We start from the raw sequence: 16,332 nt of genomic DNA, 5'->3' as shown, positions 1-16,332 counted from the left end.
CCCCTCCCTAATGCATAGCCCATACTGTAAGTTTATTGTATCTGTTCTCATTTCTGGCTCACACATAAAGAAAGAGAATATATAGATGGTACTAGGTCAGGGAGGAAATGAATGGGAGAAAGGGTGAACTATTTGAAGAGGATACATATGGCATATTTACAAGAGCTTTTAGATTCCTAGTCTGTTTTCAGGAGTAGCTTTAGATACTAATTAAAACTGCATTGTATTGAACAAGTCCATTGTGTTTGGTAGAGATGCAGGGGGGAAAAAGGGTAACTGCAAGCTGAGGTAGGGTGGGGGTTACGGAGGCAGGAGGTGAAGCAGCTACTTGCTGTGCTGGCATACCAACTGAGAGCCTTTCACCTGCGGCTGACTTCCTCAGCTGGCACACAGCTTTCTTTTCACCCTTAGGGCTTTTCTTCCATTTGATTTAATATTTTCCCCACCCCTAACTGCTGAAGTGTCACTGTTACATCCCTTGATTCAATCTGCAATTTAAGATTTTCCCGGACAGCTGAACTTTTTACCCGACGACTCTTACTAGATTGGCATTTAAAGCTGACCCTGTGTTTTTTCCAAAAGGGACACATTGGTCATTGTCACCAAAACATTAGCATTTCCCTTCCCAACATCAGTTAAACTATTGTTTTGCCATCAATACAAGGATGTGATTTGCAATTACTCCATGCCTGCTTACCTACCTTACCTTTCTGTAACTGTTAGCATAACTAAACGAGCTGTTGCTTTGAATTAGTCTTGTGGCACTATTACATGCTTCTCTTTTTTTATTCTGTACAGTGGAACAAAACAATGTTTTGAAACAAAAACATTCAGGAAGTTTACACTGGTTTACATTTATTAAAAAAAAAATATTTAAACACTTTCGTATTTCACCTGTGGATTATTAACTACAACTCAAATAGGGCTCATCACTTTGAAGAGGTTCACAAGTACAAAACAGCCTCCTTCTGGCATCTTCACATCCTCCTCTTCTGTGTGCTTATGTACAATACTGTGAAAAGGAGAAAGCGGCACACATAAGAGGGCCCTGGTAAATAGTGTGCAGAGGCCTGTTTATTTAAAACACCTTATTTCCACGGCTTGTAAAACAACAGTGTAATGAATCCTATTCAGCATGAACAAAGTCAGGAAACTTTCAAAGTCCAGGTTTGAAGAAATGCTATGAAATTTACACATTATGTATTATATATTATGTGGTTCAGTAGTTATTCTATTCATAGCCAAAGTACACTCCAACAGATGCAGGCTGAACAGAGGGAGAATAAAGCCAGCTACCTTGCAGCATTACTGAGGGGAGCATGAGAGTTTCTAAGGAGCAGAATTACAGGTATCAAACACTAATGCTATGACCTTTCAACAAAAGCTGGAAATCCCAAGCACTTAAGGCAAAGCTAACGATTACCTATGAAGCAGCAGACACCTTCCAGCTTTCTGGCTGGTGATACCCTTGGAACAGATCCATGCACAACATGAAACTGCATAGTGCTCCTACACCTGAGCTGTCTTAAGTTCTCTGGTCAGCCTGTTCTTCAGCCTCCTACCTCTCATCCACTTGCTTTATTAGAATAGATTCTTATTTCTATAATTGATTCTCCAGCTGCAATGTCACTGCACTCCTTGGCATAATAATCCAAATTCCTTGCAAAAAGCATCTGGCCTCATTCAAGGATTATTTCTCCTCCCAAAACCCTCTTTCACACTGGTGCCACATTGTCTTTGACTTTCTGTAATATAGGATTCAGTTCCTGTTTCTTTTTATACCCTCCTTCCTCCCTGTCCTCCATTGTCTTCTCAAGTGATTTGGTCAAACTCTGCTTCATTTACCTTCTCTACAAGTCTCTTGTGAAGTCTCAATTGTGAAGAGACTTGTGAACCTTTTCTATTTTTCAGATATTCTTCTCCCTGGCATGTACTGCTATTACAGCCTAACTGATACCACAGAGTCATTCAGGAGCCTGGGATTGTCCTTGAAGTGCACTAAAATCCATCTGCTGCACTGGGATATTCAAAAGCTCGAAAGTCAAGTACAAAATTATTTTTCTTGACTTGTGGTAAAATCTTTACTCATAAAGATGAAAATAACCTCCAGTACTAATGAACAGCATTCATTCAGGTCTGGACAATTGCATGACAAGAAAACATTACAGTGTCATCAATATCTGTACTCTATCATAAATTTACGCAGTAGTTTGCCTAGTAAAACAGAGGAACCTCTATGAAGCAGAGGCAGTCTAAGCAGGCAGTAAGTGCAAAAGAGTAAACCTGTCAAATGACAGGAAATAAGCTCTAAGGAAGGCTAGGAAAGAGCATGCTTCTCTAAATGAACTTCAAGTCCAGAGGCAAGAAGAGCCACAGGAATGCAGAATAGCACAGACACAGAAAAGTGAAACTGTACAAAGTAAATACATTAAAGTTTCCAAGAAAGCCTAAAACTAGTATTCTTATCGGCAGCTTGCTTACACCTCAGCAACTCCTTAAATTCAGAAGTAAATATCAAAACATGATCTTCTAATGAGCAATAGCATAAGAGGAGAAATTACCATTATTTCCTCGGATAAATGCATCCCCATACTTGTTCTTTAATTGTCCATTTACATATTCTTCAGTCTGCTCCAGAGCTATGTTCATATACCCGTCCAGGCAAGCCAGGACACCTGAAGATAGTGACAGTTTAAAAGTGCATCAGCTTAAACTTTATTTTAAAATAAACAAAAATGCATTGTGTTTGAATAGTACTGAAAAAGCTGTATCTTCACAACAAACTAAAAGCCCAAGCTTGGCCACATGAGTCAGAGATCAGAGTATTCTTCAAAGAATTAAGCTGGGCTTGAGGAACCCCAGGCACTCTTAGCAGCAACTTTTATCAGTTGGTGTGAGAATGAGGTGGGGTGTGGGGGAAGAAGTCATTAAGGAATGACTTTCAAAAGACTGACAATTTCCATTTTGAAAGTTTAAGTTGTCCCTTCTCACTTGTGTGAGAACCTGTGACATCAAGTGTAACTGGATAAGCTAAGGACAAGGCTATGTAAATTGAGTTTTCATCAAAACTTGTGAAGAACAGAGCTGGAAAACAATCCTGTTTATACAGGACACCATACACACTTTTTCATATTTATCTTCATGCTTACAGATCTAGAGGGAGGCTGGCTGCAAGTCTCTGGTCTGATGTAAAGAAAACTCTACATAATTTTCCACAGGCAAAGGGTTTTCAAATGACACTTGAGATCTTCCCACAGAAATAAAGTTATGCTATTTAATTAATGCAACTGAAGAAAACATCTCTGCCATTTGTAACATTAGATGTTCTTTTGATCAGGAAAATATGCATTTGAATAGCAATCTGATTTGTTAATAGTGCACATAAAACACCTTGTAAACAGGTGGATTAATTATTTCCACCTTACATGTATGTTTTCCTGACTTCATCTTTGCACACAGAGACAATACTACTAAAGTATTTTTTTCCTCTATTTGAAAGACACTTGATTTATTTACCTGGCATTAAAACTTGTAATATAGTGCATTGGCTGTACTTGGGGAAGGGGAGAAAACTCCAGTCTGAGAATCCTCCTCTAGGACATGTTCTCATTTTTCAGAAGTGCTACTATAATATCTTCCATTAAATAATTAGGAATTTAAGTTCTCCTGCCAACCTGTAATGGTTTGAGGATTGAGGATTATTATTTTCCTTTATGTTTTTCTTTCTCTGTTTCCACACAAATAGGAAAATCTAACTGCTCACAGTGTGTGAGCACAATGCAGCAAAACAAAGTCAGAACTCTTTCACTCCAATAATCCCAAGTGTAACAATAGAAAACAACAAAAAAAAATGTTTGTCCAAAACTAAAATTGGACTGTGTGGATTTTCTTAAGCTACTGCTCAGCAGGCCATAAATGTAGTATTTCCAAACTCTCTTGTTCCTAGAATGCATTAATGGTTGTTTCATTCTCTTCCTTTTCTTTGTATTTACTCTCAGGCCACTAATGGCATTAAATATTGTCACTGCCCATCCTGGCTAGTATGTTCTCTCTGTATCTGTATGTGGACATGTTTTAATGTACATATCCATCTCCACACATAGAAATCATACGTCTTAAATTAATAACTAATAACTTTCCCAGGGCTTCTTTCCTTAGAAATGTGCAGCACTTGGCAGGAAACCAAGACATTTTACAGTTATGCATCAACACTTGTATTAGGCCACATTTTTGCATGTGGTGGCTCAGAGGGTGGAGGTAGAGACATAAAATTAGCAACACACAGCCTAGAGGGACAATCGAGACAGATCTGCAACAAAAGCCTGAGATGCTGGGTTTTTCCTGTTTTGGCTTTTACAAACATTGGTCAAACTTCTGCAGAAAACAAACTGACTGCATAGGTTTCAAATGAGAACTGTACACAGGTTTTAGTGGCGGGATCGCATCAAGTGGGAATTAAGGAAGGGAGGGGGAAAAAAAATTCCAGTAACAAATAAGGGGGTTCAAAGGAATGGTGGTTCAATTCCTGGTAGGTCTGATTGTAGGCATGTTACACTAGCCTTGCTGAGTAATTTAGCTGCAGCAGTTACAAGTGGATCTTACTGAGCAGAAGGTTCTCAAAGAAAATAGAAAGTGCATCCAAAACCCAAATCTGTTTTGGTTCTGCCGTGTGTGTACCTTTAGGTAAATGATGACTTGCTTTAACTGTCTTTAATGAGTTGTTGCTAATTCTCCTGCAAGAAGGAATTTACAGAGGCCAAAGACCAATGAGAAGCAGTGAAGTTTTTAAGCCACCAACTCCACCTGAAGTGCTCAAACAACGTGGTTCTCAAAGAAATGACAGATCGCAAATTTTGTCAGTTGAGAGAACTGTCATAATACAAAGATTCCTTGTCATGGCACAAACAAATCTCCTCTTACAAGTGCCAAGCTGAGCCAATTGAATTAAATCTGTATGAAGCAGGACTATAATGTTTAAATCATTCCAGAATAAAATGTCTAAATTGTGCACAACAGGAGATACATGACAGTTTTAATTAAGTTTCAATACTACCAAAAAAATTGGACTGGCTGATAGTCTTATCCTAATGGGAGCAGGACGAGGAGATTTCACTGAACAGAAGTTTAATTTACTGGTTAAAAAAACCTATAATCCTACATACAGTGCAAGAAGGTATACAGAGAGGCTGAAGAGTTCTGGAATAAAACTGCTGGACTCTGTTAAAATGAACTGGGCACACAGCAGCAAAAGCTACACTAAGCTTTCTCCTGTATCTCCATGAGTCTTGATTCAACATGTGTCTAGGCAGTTGTTTAACCAAGAATGTAAATAACTTTCACCCTTCATGTAAGAGTAGGCTTATGACTGATGGCATAGTTTACTGTTTGAAGCTTTTCTGGACCAAGGTCTATACTAGGAACTGGAGATCAGGAAGGTGAGCAAAAGGGTAGTTCCAACAAGGGTTGCTATTGAAGCACTGACAAGGGGACTGTCTGGCCATTCCAGGAATTGTAACTCCAGACAACCTTTACAGATATCAGTTTAGAAACTCAGAATCATCTTGAGACTTCAGTCTAACCATCTGTGACTAAGGACACTGACGATTTAGATAAGTATTCTAAATCTCTAAATCCACCATTAACCTCCTTTTCACCAGTTTCTCCAGAGTTGATCTGCTATTCTTAATGTCACCATTCTGAGATCTACATTCACACACTCTAGATCAGTGTTTTGCTTTGCAAAAGCAATGCCTCTGTTCCAGCCTCCCCAAACAATGACTTTACTCAGTGTGAGAGACAGATAGAGAACTTACCTCGGTAATCAACTCCAGAATTTAGCTTTACAACAACAGGCCTTCCAATGATTTGTTTTAGAAAGTCACTAGGGGTTTGCTTCCGTAGACTCATCTTGATCCTCTCTGGTAATGTAGGAAGAAAAGTGAGAGAAAACATTTTGATAAGCAACACGCTCACATGTGGTCTTTAACCACTCAGTAGAGACAGGCAGTCTGCTGATGCTTAATACTTTCAGCAGGAGAAAATATTCAAAGGGATAAAAGCAAAATCTTAAGGGTGGAGATGGAAAGACAGAGCTCCTAGAGCTATAGCACTATACTTTCCCTTTGGCATTTTTATAACTTCTGAAATTATTAGTAAGCATCCTTGTTTGCCATGCTGTGCATCTTGTAAACTTCCAATGGAGCTAAAGGCCTCATCTTCTCTGTAAATCCATTTTAGCAAAAGGTGTTAATAAAATTAGAGCTAAATCATAGTAAGTAAGGTAAAGTAAGTAATGATTACTTACATAGTGAGTAATCATATCTTTAGGGGGTAGAGGGAGAAGCCAGTACATGCTCTACACACAGAAGTCTGTGCTAGAATAGCAAGAGAAGGATTTTTTATAGCAGATCACAAATATGAGCAAAGAGTAAATTTGAAAGAATGCCTTCAAATGAATCAGCTAAGTTAGATGAAGTTTAGTATTAAGGCTTGTGATTAAGTTGTATGGAGACCTGACAAGATGCCGTGATTTAAAAATTCACGGTGCGGCACACGCACCTTCTGGCATGAGCCCCCCCCGGCAGTACTGCTTACCTTCTGCCCTGCTGTCACTTTGTCTGAGTAACCGTTGTTCTGCACTTTAAACCAACGGCAGAAAACACCGCCCCGTACAGTATAAACTTTCTGTTGCTTGCTGTCTGTGGCACATCGCAACAGGCTATTCCAGCCGTGCGAGCACCGTCCCTGGCCTCCCTGTCGACGCGCAATGGCCCCCGCCGTGCTGGCGCCGCGGGGGGCTCGGCAGCCCCGGCTCTCCTGGAAAGCGAGCTCGTTTGGAGCCAGGGGTGCTACACCTCCCCCTCCCTCCGCGCTCCGCTTTTAGGTGCCGCTGCGAAAGCGGCGTGTTCAACACCAGCCAAAACGGCGCGAAAGGCGTTCGGACAAACGCCCCTGGCAGAAACCCCGGGCGCAGCGTGAGGCTTTACTGCCGCCTGCTTCAAAAAAAATAAATAAATAAAACCAACAACACAGAGAAAAGCAGAAGCAACGGCTTCAACAGGCAACAGTACACGCCCCACGCAGGAGCCCCCCGCCCACATAACCGGGTAGGCCCCCGCGGTCCCCTCCCCGGCGGCTCCAGGCCCCGTCGCAGGCCCGGGCCCGCCCCGCACTCACCCGCTGCCGGCCCGCGCCCCTGCCCACCGTCGGCCCGCGCTGGCGCCCAACCAGCCCCGCCCCGCTACGGCGCGGCGGCAGGGACAAACCGCGCCGGGCGCCAGAACGTGCGGCGTGGGGCCGGGCCTGTGGGCGGGGGCAGGGGCGGTCTCCCCCCGGTGGGTGCGGGCCCGCACCGCGGGGCTCCGGGTGGCGGTGTGCGACCGTCCCGGCCCCGCAGCTCCCGGGGCGCGTTTCCCACCGGGGTCTGTGATTCTGGGTGGGACCCGCGGACTCTTCGTTGGCTAAACTCCCATTTCTTCACGGAGATGCGTTTTTCATGGCTGGCTTATGCCCAAAATAGCGTTTCTTACAGGAAAAAAAAAAAATATGATCCAGTTCGTAATTATATTCTGCTATAACGTGATCCCATTAATTCCAAGATGATCTTGCCTTACACAGATCTTATCGGAGAAACAAGAGAGCGCCGCACAGCTGTCGGCGTACGTGCCCGTACCAGAACTAGACAGGAGAGTGATGCTCGGTCCGTTTTACAGATAAATGAGTGAACACAGAAACTGAGATCTTTTTCAAATGTCACCCGGAAAGAACATAGCACAACAAGAAGCTGAACTTTAGTCTTCTACTTCTCCCCATCTTCTCACCCATCTTTTCCCCTTTCCCCGAGCTATCTCCTAATGTCTGGATTTTTTTTTTTTTTAAGGGATTTAGTACCATGACAGGAGTTAATCAGCTGTGAAAGCTTCTGGACTGGATTTTTTATTCTTCCGTTATTGATTTAGTATCTTGGTGAAACTCTTAACTTCTTGTGATACAAAGAAAAAGTCCTATGGCTTTTCAGACCACAGATTTGTATTATCTCTTCCTTGTGGAGCTGTTTATCTTCTCTTTTTGAACGCATACCCACTAACATTTTTTCCCAAAAAACTCAGGCTAACAGGCGGTAAGAGGCGAGGGCTGCAAACCCAGCCTAGTTCACCTGACTGCCCCAGAGTTCACGCGCAGGCACAGCCAGGAAAGTTGGGCCACGTTGTGCCCGTGTTCCCAGGCAACCGTCATGTTAATCAGGAGCATCCAACTGTGCTTGATTATATCTAGTACTTGAAGCAGAAAAGAAACATAAAATAGTTACTCCGGGGAGCAGGCTTGCAAAGTTTTATGCGGCTGCCTGGCTTTAGTGCGTAATATTTTGATAAGGGTTTTTGTTATTGATCTCCATGATAAAGACTGGGCAAATAGATCTTTCATGCCTGGGCTGGTAAATTTTCATTACAATTTTGCAAATCCAACTAGGGACATTTTACGGTTTGGGAGCCTTCCTCTTTGTTTTATTTCTTACGAATTCATCTTTGTAGCTTTGTATTTCTTTTTTTTGTTTTTTTGGTAGTCGTCAGAACCTGCTGAGCTATTTTGCCTTCTGCTCTGTAGGCTGCTTTCTAGCTAGCTTAGGCATGTACTTACAGTTTCTATCTGTGTGCATACTTTGGTTGTTTGATGTCAGCCAACAAAATCCTTCTACTTTCCTGCTTCATACCCTAATAGCCTCTCAAACACATCTATTTTGAATCACGGGCATTGAGATTGGCAAGTTTTGTATCTCCTTTTTAGCGGTTTGAGACCAAGTCAAGAACCCAAATCTTAGGTAATTTTCTGTGGTTTGCCATAGGTCTTGAAACGGTCTCACGTGCTGTTCCTAGTGGTAAATTAACCTTTATGCCAGGAAGGCATATGTTGCTGAGCACTTTGGTGTAGCGTGATTTGCACCTGGGAAGACAATTCCCATCTTGTACATTCAGGAAGATTATGTCATCACATCTGTTATTAGGCAACCTAAAGGATGTGTTATTTCCTGAGCGACAAAAGCCTCGACGACCTCAGGAAGGTGGTCTTCAAAGCATTTAAATAATCCGCGTTCAGTGGACTCCTTAAAGATTTCAAAGCTCCAAGAGTGAAAATAAAATTAAGACGTCATTGGCTAATGATTCTCTTTTGTTTATTTATCATCTAGATGAAAAAGGACTTTGATGTAAAACATTGCATACCTTGCTGTCAGTAGATTCCTTTAAACACAGCGTTGCTGTATCCTCTCGTGTGACAGAGCTGTTTCAGCTGTATAACTCATGGAAATTGGCGACATGCTGCCCTTGCGTTTTAATCAAGATGAACTTGAAAGGTGAACATTGTAAGTGGTAGAAATTATTTATAATTTGGTAATAAAAGTTTATGTCTAACACTCCAAATTTCATACATCTGCTATGTGCTGGCCTTCAGATACAGAACAATTGCAATTGCCTTTACATTTGGCCTTAGATGAAAGGTCATAAATTACAATGATGGAGTTCATCGTCATTCCCAACTCACAAAATCTCCATATTAACATCTTCACCTCAAACATAAATGGTTACAAAGTTACAAAGAAAAGAGTTGTGTTGGCCTTTGTCAACTGAACTTCATGATGGAAGTCGGTGGATCGTATATTATTGCGAACTCTTAAACATAAAGCATTGCAGAATCCTTGTTCAGAGGACCTAATTAAAACCTTACAGTTAACTTGAAAAATGAAATGAGATTTGACAGTCTTTCTCCCTTTCTCTCTCTCTCTGCAATGCAATAAAAAACACTTCAAAGTTAGGAAGGTTTTTCTCTCCCAGCTGCTTGAAGTAAAGGCATTTCCACAGGGCGAGGTGGCTGCATAACACAGAATGTGTTAAAAGGACCGTCCAGTTTTTCTGTTTCTTGTGAAGTTCACACCATTTATGTGAGTTAAATGCAGAAGAACAACAATCCAGATGACAAAGGAATGTCTGTGGCAGATTTTGAATTCAGCCTAAATAATCCCTGGCTACAACCAGCAGATGGAAAAAAAAAAAAAAGAAGATGCATTAAACAGTCCTTACCTGAAAATTGTATCAGAGAGGACAAACCCGTTCCAGCCACAATCACAGCATAGCTCATGATTTTAATAGTCAACTTTGGTGCCTTCTTAGATTAGAAAGAAATGAGAAAAAAAAAAAAATTTTAAAATTATGCAGTAAAATGAATGGCCAAGAAAGTTCCAAATCCAGGGAAATTTTTCTAGTTCAGAGCCTCGGAGAGGGTGAGGGCAGAAGGAGATGTCAGCCTCCATGAAACAGTGTCAAGGTGGAGAAGCTCTGCAATTCAAGATTAGCACTGTTATTGCATGATTTCCTGAGGGCCCTGAAGTAAACATGATATTACATTTCTGGAGTTTGAGAGGTGGAAGGTGAGATTCTGCTCCCCCTGAAGCCGGTGGAAGTTTTGCTAATTACTTCTCTGTACTAAGGATGCCTCTCTAAATTATTGAAAATACACCTGAAATCCTAAAACAAATCCATCTCAATGAGCTGGTACCAAAAATACAACTGTTAGTTGTCACAGCTTGGGTTCAGAAACTTCTCAACAATCAGTTCACTGGCCTGAATCAAAACTCCTCCGGTGGATCCAGGATAATACTCTTAGGATGCAAATCCTCTCCATGCACTCTGGATCAAGAAAGCACCATACATGCGGACGCCCAGGCTGCTGTCTGACAGCAAGCTCGTGGGTATGTTTTGCTGAGGGGTCTGTGTCTCCCTTGGCATTGTCGGAGGCTGTGCTGTAAGCAGAGAATAGATGGGTGCCAGGTTTGCACTTTGGCATAGGACTGCTGAAGCTGACCTTGTGACTTTCTTGAAGTTGGCATGACCTCCGTGCCCTCTGTCCCTTTCTTTCTCCCGGAGCTGTGTTCTCTCGCTATGATTTGTGCTTTTTAAAGGTCTTCTGATGTCTGAGGGTGAGGAACTGGACATTGAAGGGTGCAGGAAGAAGAAACAGAAAGGAAGTATTAGGTTCTCCCTCCTTTTCCTCCTCAGCAAACTTCCTGGTAAACAGGGAGCTGTCAGCAGGCCTTCAGGGAGCTGGGGAAAATAATGTCAGAACCCAGCCTGAGGCTTTCTCTCTGTCTCCTAGACTTTCAGGTCTGTAGAAAAGAAAGGGAAGATCCCCAGAAGCTTTCAGAGTTCACGTAACTCCCTCTGAGTTCCTGGGAGTGCTCTCCTTGGCTTCCCCAAGGGACAAGCTTCTCCATGAGCCTCGGGAGGTTTGACGTCCCTCTTTGCATGCATTTGGGTGGGAGAGTCTGAGCCTTTCATCATTTGAATTAGAGTGTGTCTGTGCCTATACAGTAAAAGGCCAAATATATTTTTCCCCTTAAATGAGGGCTTAGCTGTCCAACGTTACTTCCCATGCTATCATCAGATCATCAGAAGATGAATCCCAAGATCATCAAAACTGCTGATTTCCAGCCATGTTTTCAATTAAAAAGTTAATGCATTTTTAAATTGGACCTTAATCAAAGAATATTGGGTTTGTGCTACAGATTTTAGATAGAACAGCCTAATGAAATTCTGTCTTCTTCAAGTTCTTATGTTGTGCTCACCACCTTGGGGAGTTCATGCCTTCCTGTACGGATTAAGTGACATGATTACCTTTCGTCACATGTTTGTCTCTCCTATAGCCTAGGAGATCATGTGAAAATTGTGCTTTCTGTTACATTATGTAAAAGCTGGAAGCTACACTTGATTCTTTTCTGCAACACTTAGCTAGACTCTATCCAAAATGTGATGGAATTGGACACAGCCTTTTGCGTTTAGACTTTCTAAAATATTTACATCAAAGAAACAGATGTTCCCTATTTTTTTGCCAGTGTGGAATATCAATTCCAGATGACGTTTCAATGTAAACTTTTCCATAGCCAGTTCGATGATGCCAAGTCAGTACTTCAGGTTGAAAACTCTGGTGTCAAGTTTAAGCAGACACGGGCTAAAGTGGTTACTTTAAATTGACCTGCTGGGGTAAAGCATTTGCGAGCTTAGTTCCCAGCTCCCCAGAAATGCTTCTGACGCAGACCAGGGGATATGAAGTAAACACGAGGCAGTTCTAATTTGTAGTGTGGTAAAAACAATCCACGCTGTGCTGAAACTCAGTGAAGAAGGAAGATTTAAATGTGTCCAGCCACCTCTCTGTCCCTTTCTGACCCTTTCCACTTAAGGATCCAGCTGATGCTCTAGGGAAGAAGCATCATCTGACTCATAGGACAAATAAGTCTCTTTTTGGGAACCAACTGGATCTGCCATCACCTGACTGCTTTTGGCCTCCCAACCCAATTTTTCCGTTTGTCTGACCCTCCACAGGTATTTAATATATGGGGAAAATGTGTGTTTGCCTTTCCTCAGAAAGACCCTGAAAGCCTTTCCAAGGATTTCATCAAGCAACAGATTAGGGGTCAAGCCTAAACTAAATTGAGCAGATTTTTTTCTCCATCCACACATTTCAGTCTTTCAGAAATGGTAAGACATAAGCCTGAACCCAGCAGCACTACTTCAGTATGGAGCAGCTAGCACAGTTTAAATAATAGGTGTAATAGTGGCAAATTGAGTTTTATTGACACAGACCACAACATTATATAAAAAAGAAGTGTAGGTAACTCTCTGAAATTCAAAACATTTGCTGACACATACCGAGAAAAAACACTGGAAAATGAAGACATGAAAAAAACAGATTGCGGTTTCAAGCTCAAAACCTTTGGTTTTGTTGCTATTGTATATTTGTAGAGCATGCAGAACCTCCTTAGGCATTACTGCAATGCACATCAAAAATAATAATCAAATGTTAGGGAGAAAATAAGTATACAAATACGATTCAGTTTGTTTATGTGAGGAGCACCTTCCTGGACATTAGCCAGACTGGAGGCCACGTGTGGAGGCTACCGAGTCAGTGTTTACTCTGGCGATACATGTTACTGTTGTGAGGATACTGCAAACAGGCAAAAATGATGGTGTTCGTTGTAACTCAGAATACCTGGGTTCTCACATGCCTCTGCCAGGCTTCCAGGGTGACCTTGGGTGAATCACATCCTCAGTGGCTCAGTTCCCACATTCAATTAACAGACATTTGATTAGATGGAAGAAGCTATTTTTATTAGTATAAATTATTTTTGAAGTGGAGGGAAAATAGGGAAGATACATGTAGAAAAATCTCAAATATTCCTAGTTTCAGTAATTTTAAACGTAAATATTAAATCTATTGTTAATCCAGTAAGTTAAACAATTAAGTATTTAAAATAACGGAGATTGTGGTATTATCACTCTATTCTTTCTGTGCCTTTACTACCTGAAGAGCTCAATTTCTTTAGAAATAAAATGGGATGTAATGGCAATGTTAGGTCACTCCTAGAGCATTTGTGAGTTGGTATTTTCCAGTGGCCCCAGTTCTTGGCCATGGGCTGCAAAATCATTATTTCTGAGGTTAAGGGAACGAAGTGGAATATGATTATTTTGTAATGTAACAACAAAAATAGGCAAAATCAAAAGGGAGGACTAGGAATTGTATATATGCAAGATAAACAGCTTTGTTAGGAATAAAACAAAAGCATACATTTTCATATTAAGTCAAAAGTTAATTTTTAGCTGAGTATATTATGCATCTCTCTTGTCTTTTTAAGTGTATTACAGTTTCAATGGATACACTAGCGAAAATAAGGATGCCATCTATAAATATAGATCCATCAATACGGTGTGACTGCCCGTGACCCCGTCCCCAGGGCCTGCAGTTTCAGAGGTAGGAAAAACCTCAAACACACTGTTCGGATCTGACTCCCTGATGTTTACACAAGCAAGAAAATATTCCTATATGCTTTCATCTTGACTGCTTTTACAAGAAAATAATATATTACTGGAAAAATTATAGAAGACAATATTGAAGGTTATGTACTAAGTCTTCCAGGTCTGCGCTAACAGGTAGGAATGAATATTATCTTCCAGGAGAGGGGAATGATGCAGGGCAACTGACTCACTCTTCCGTGGTCTGTTTTTCAGCTCTCAGGCAACACTGCCATCTGGGCCATCAGTGCAGCTCCACTACTCCCAGGAACTGTAGGAGCTTTAGGGCAAAAACAACACCCATGTTTTCTCCCTCAACCTAATCCTACCTAGAAAATTTAGAGTGCAGTAGCCTAGAGTGCCTGTAGCGATCCAGACCACCTGTCATTGAAAATTGCATCCTTGCCACTGCCGGTGGACCCGCATGGATGTTGAAAATGATGGAGAATGTTAAGAAACCACTCAGCATAGACAAGACGCGTGATTGTGAAACGGCAAAGGTTCGAAAGGCTGTTCTGAGGAGAAGCGACATGATACAGAAGCCAGATCAGTAGTTCTTGCAGGCTTTTGTGGCTAGGAAGGTGTTGGCAACATTGCTGTAAAGTGGGGGTTATTAATCCCTATGGCTTGGATCCTTAAAGAACTACAGCTCTCATTACTTCGTTCTGCTCTGCTCTACACAAACAGAGGACTTCATTCTACGAAGAAGAGGAAGAAAATCCCCTCTGCATTCAGGAGAACCTGGAAGGTGAAGAAGCAAGCTGTATTTGTACCATGTGTCACTTTTCTTTGGTTTCTTGTTTCATTTCACTTTTAGCTCCACTGAGTGACATATGCTCTGGTTTCCTCCATGACATATGTGGAATCCTCTGGTCTTGCCTCTTCAGATTGTATCCCAACCATGTCATCTCCTCAGCTACTAAATTTTTCCTGTGCATTCAGCTTCCTCATCCAAATCATATTTTGGGTTTTTTTTTATTTTTCATGGTTTTCACCTATGCGCTTGTCCGCTTGGAAGTGATGCTACCAATTGATTTCACATAATGCACACAGCACAGCCTAAATATATAGTTCTGTCTCTGGCTGTAGGGTTCAGCCATTAAAATCAATGCCTTGGAGGTGAGAGGCTTCATCATCCATAAATAACTCTTGAGCCACTCATTTCAGCTCCTCAAACAGAGTATCAACAATGGAGTATGGCATGTGGAAGATGAAAATACTCATGCTATGCTTGCATGCCGAAGTTTCCTCAGTCGGAGGGAATTCTAATGGAAATGGGGAATACCAGTGGATTAGTATTTTCACATAAAATGGATAAGGAGGGAGTTTTTTTTTAATAATAAATAAATATTTGTTATAATTTTAGCCCATTATTGAATAATAAATGAATAATCACATTCTGTGTGAACAATTCAGGGGTACACCAGCAAATGGTGCAAATTTCCGGTTTGAAATAAGCAAGTCAAGTGTAGGACAGGCTAGTCTGGAGATGTAGGATCTATTCTTGCTTCTGTTAGCAAGCTGCTTTCCAATGTTAAGTCAGGTCATCTCACCTCTCTGTGTCTCAGTCTCCCTTCTGTAAAACAAGAAGAATGATAGATCTAAAGTGCTTGCAGATCAATGGATGAAAATCTTTATGTAATAGCAAGGTATTATTAATAGCCTAATGATGCTGTGAGAGAAAATGATCAATAATTATTTCTATTTTTCTTTGATGTTAAGAAGGTATTTTTGACTGTCTATATTTCCTAAAGTCATATGCATAACAGCTGAATGTTGTCACTTTGTTCCAGAACATGCAAGTCTTTTTGTATCTATATGATATAAAGATGAAAAACAGGTTAAATTCTGGTATGTCATTTCTCTCAAGGCTGGAGGGCCAAAGTCAAAGGGAAAATCTAATGATTTACTGCATGAGCAAGTGCAAAATCTATGCATTAATAAATTCTACAGGACTGTATTTTCATTCTCTACTCATAGTGGATTTTCGGCTTGAAATTTTTTTTTAGGAATTGAAATAAAAAGGATTGCTTTCAAAAATTGCTCCACATTAAATAGCCCGTGTTTAAGAAATTGTGTATTTATTTTTAAAGTAACCTCATTACTACCAGACTACTCTTACCTTTTGACAGTAAAGCAGAGTGCTTATCTTCCATATTTTCATAATGAAAGCTCCCCGGCACAGGATTCCATGGCAGATTTACAGCCTGCGTACTGCAGAACTGACAGGCATTTTAATATGAAAGGAGATATGATGTCTTTAATGTACAGTGATGTCACTTCTAACAAGGTAGAAGCCTGCTTTTTGCACTGCAATCACCATAAGAAGTGAAACCTGTCTGCTTCAGGAGTGACCTTTTAACCCAGGAAAAGGTCACAAATAATAGAAAAAAGACGGGACTCTGCTTACTGGGGTGGAAGGGCACACCGACGCTGGAGAGCGAGGCTATTGTGGATGTGCATTATCTCCAGGAAGTTGAAGCTGGAAATAGTCTCG

General features: G+C 41.1%; 1 protein-coding gene across 2 annotated transcripts; it reads right to left on the bottom strand.

The window, feature by feature from the left end:
• Nucleotides 1-750: 750 nt before the first annotated feature.
• On the bottom strand, nt 751-7,279 carry LSM6 (LSM6 homolog, U6 small nuclear RNA and mRNA degradation associated). 2 transcript variants are annotated; one of them, XM_086747047.1, is made up of 4 exons: nt 7,177-7,279; nt 5,814-5,918; nt 2,562-2,675; nt 751-1,012 (listed from the first exon to the last, which is right to left on the bottom strand). In XM_086747047.1, exons 2-4 carry the CDS (start codon nt 5,905-5,907, stop codon nt 978-980), a joined length of 243 nt encoding a protein of 80 aa, XP_086603173.1. In that variant the 5' UTR covers nt 5,908-5,918; nt 7,177-7,279; the 3' UTR covers nt 751-977. The 2 variants fall into 2 exon arrangements, with proteins under 2 accessions (XP_086603173.1, XP_086603174.1); XM_086747048.1 differs by lacking the exon at nt 7,177-7,279 and adding an exon at nt 6,595-7,013.
• Between the last annotated feature and the right edge of the window lie 9,053 nt (nt 7,280-16,332).

This window comes from Chlamydotis macqueenii, chromosome 4, assembly GCF_036417535.1.
Source record: "Chlamydotis macqueenii isolate bChlMac1 chromosome 4, bChlMac1.mat, whole genome shotgun sequence".
Taxonomy (NCBI): domain Eukaryota; kingdom Metazoa; phylum Chordata; class Aves; order Otidiformes; family Otididae; genus Chlamydotis; species Chlamydotis macqueenii.
This window is presented reverse-complemented; position numbering and strand designations above follow the sequence as displayed.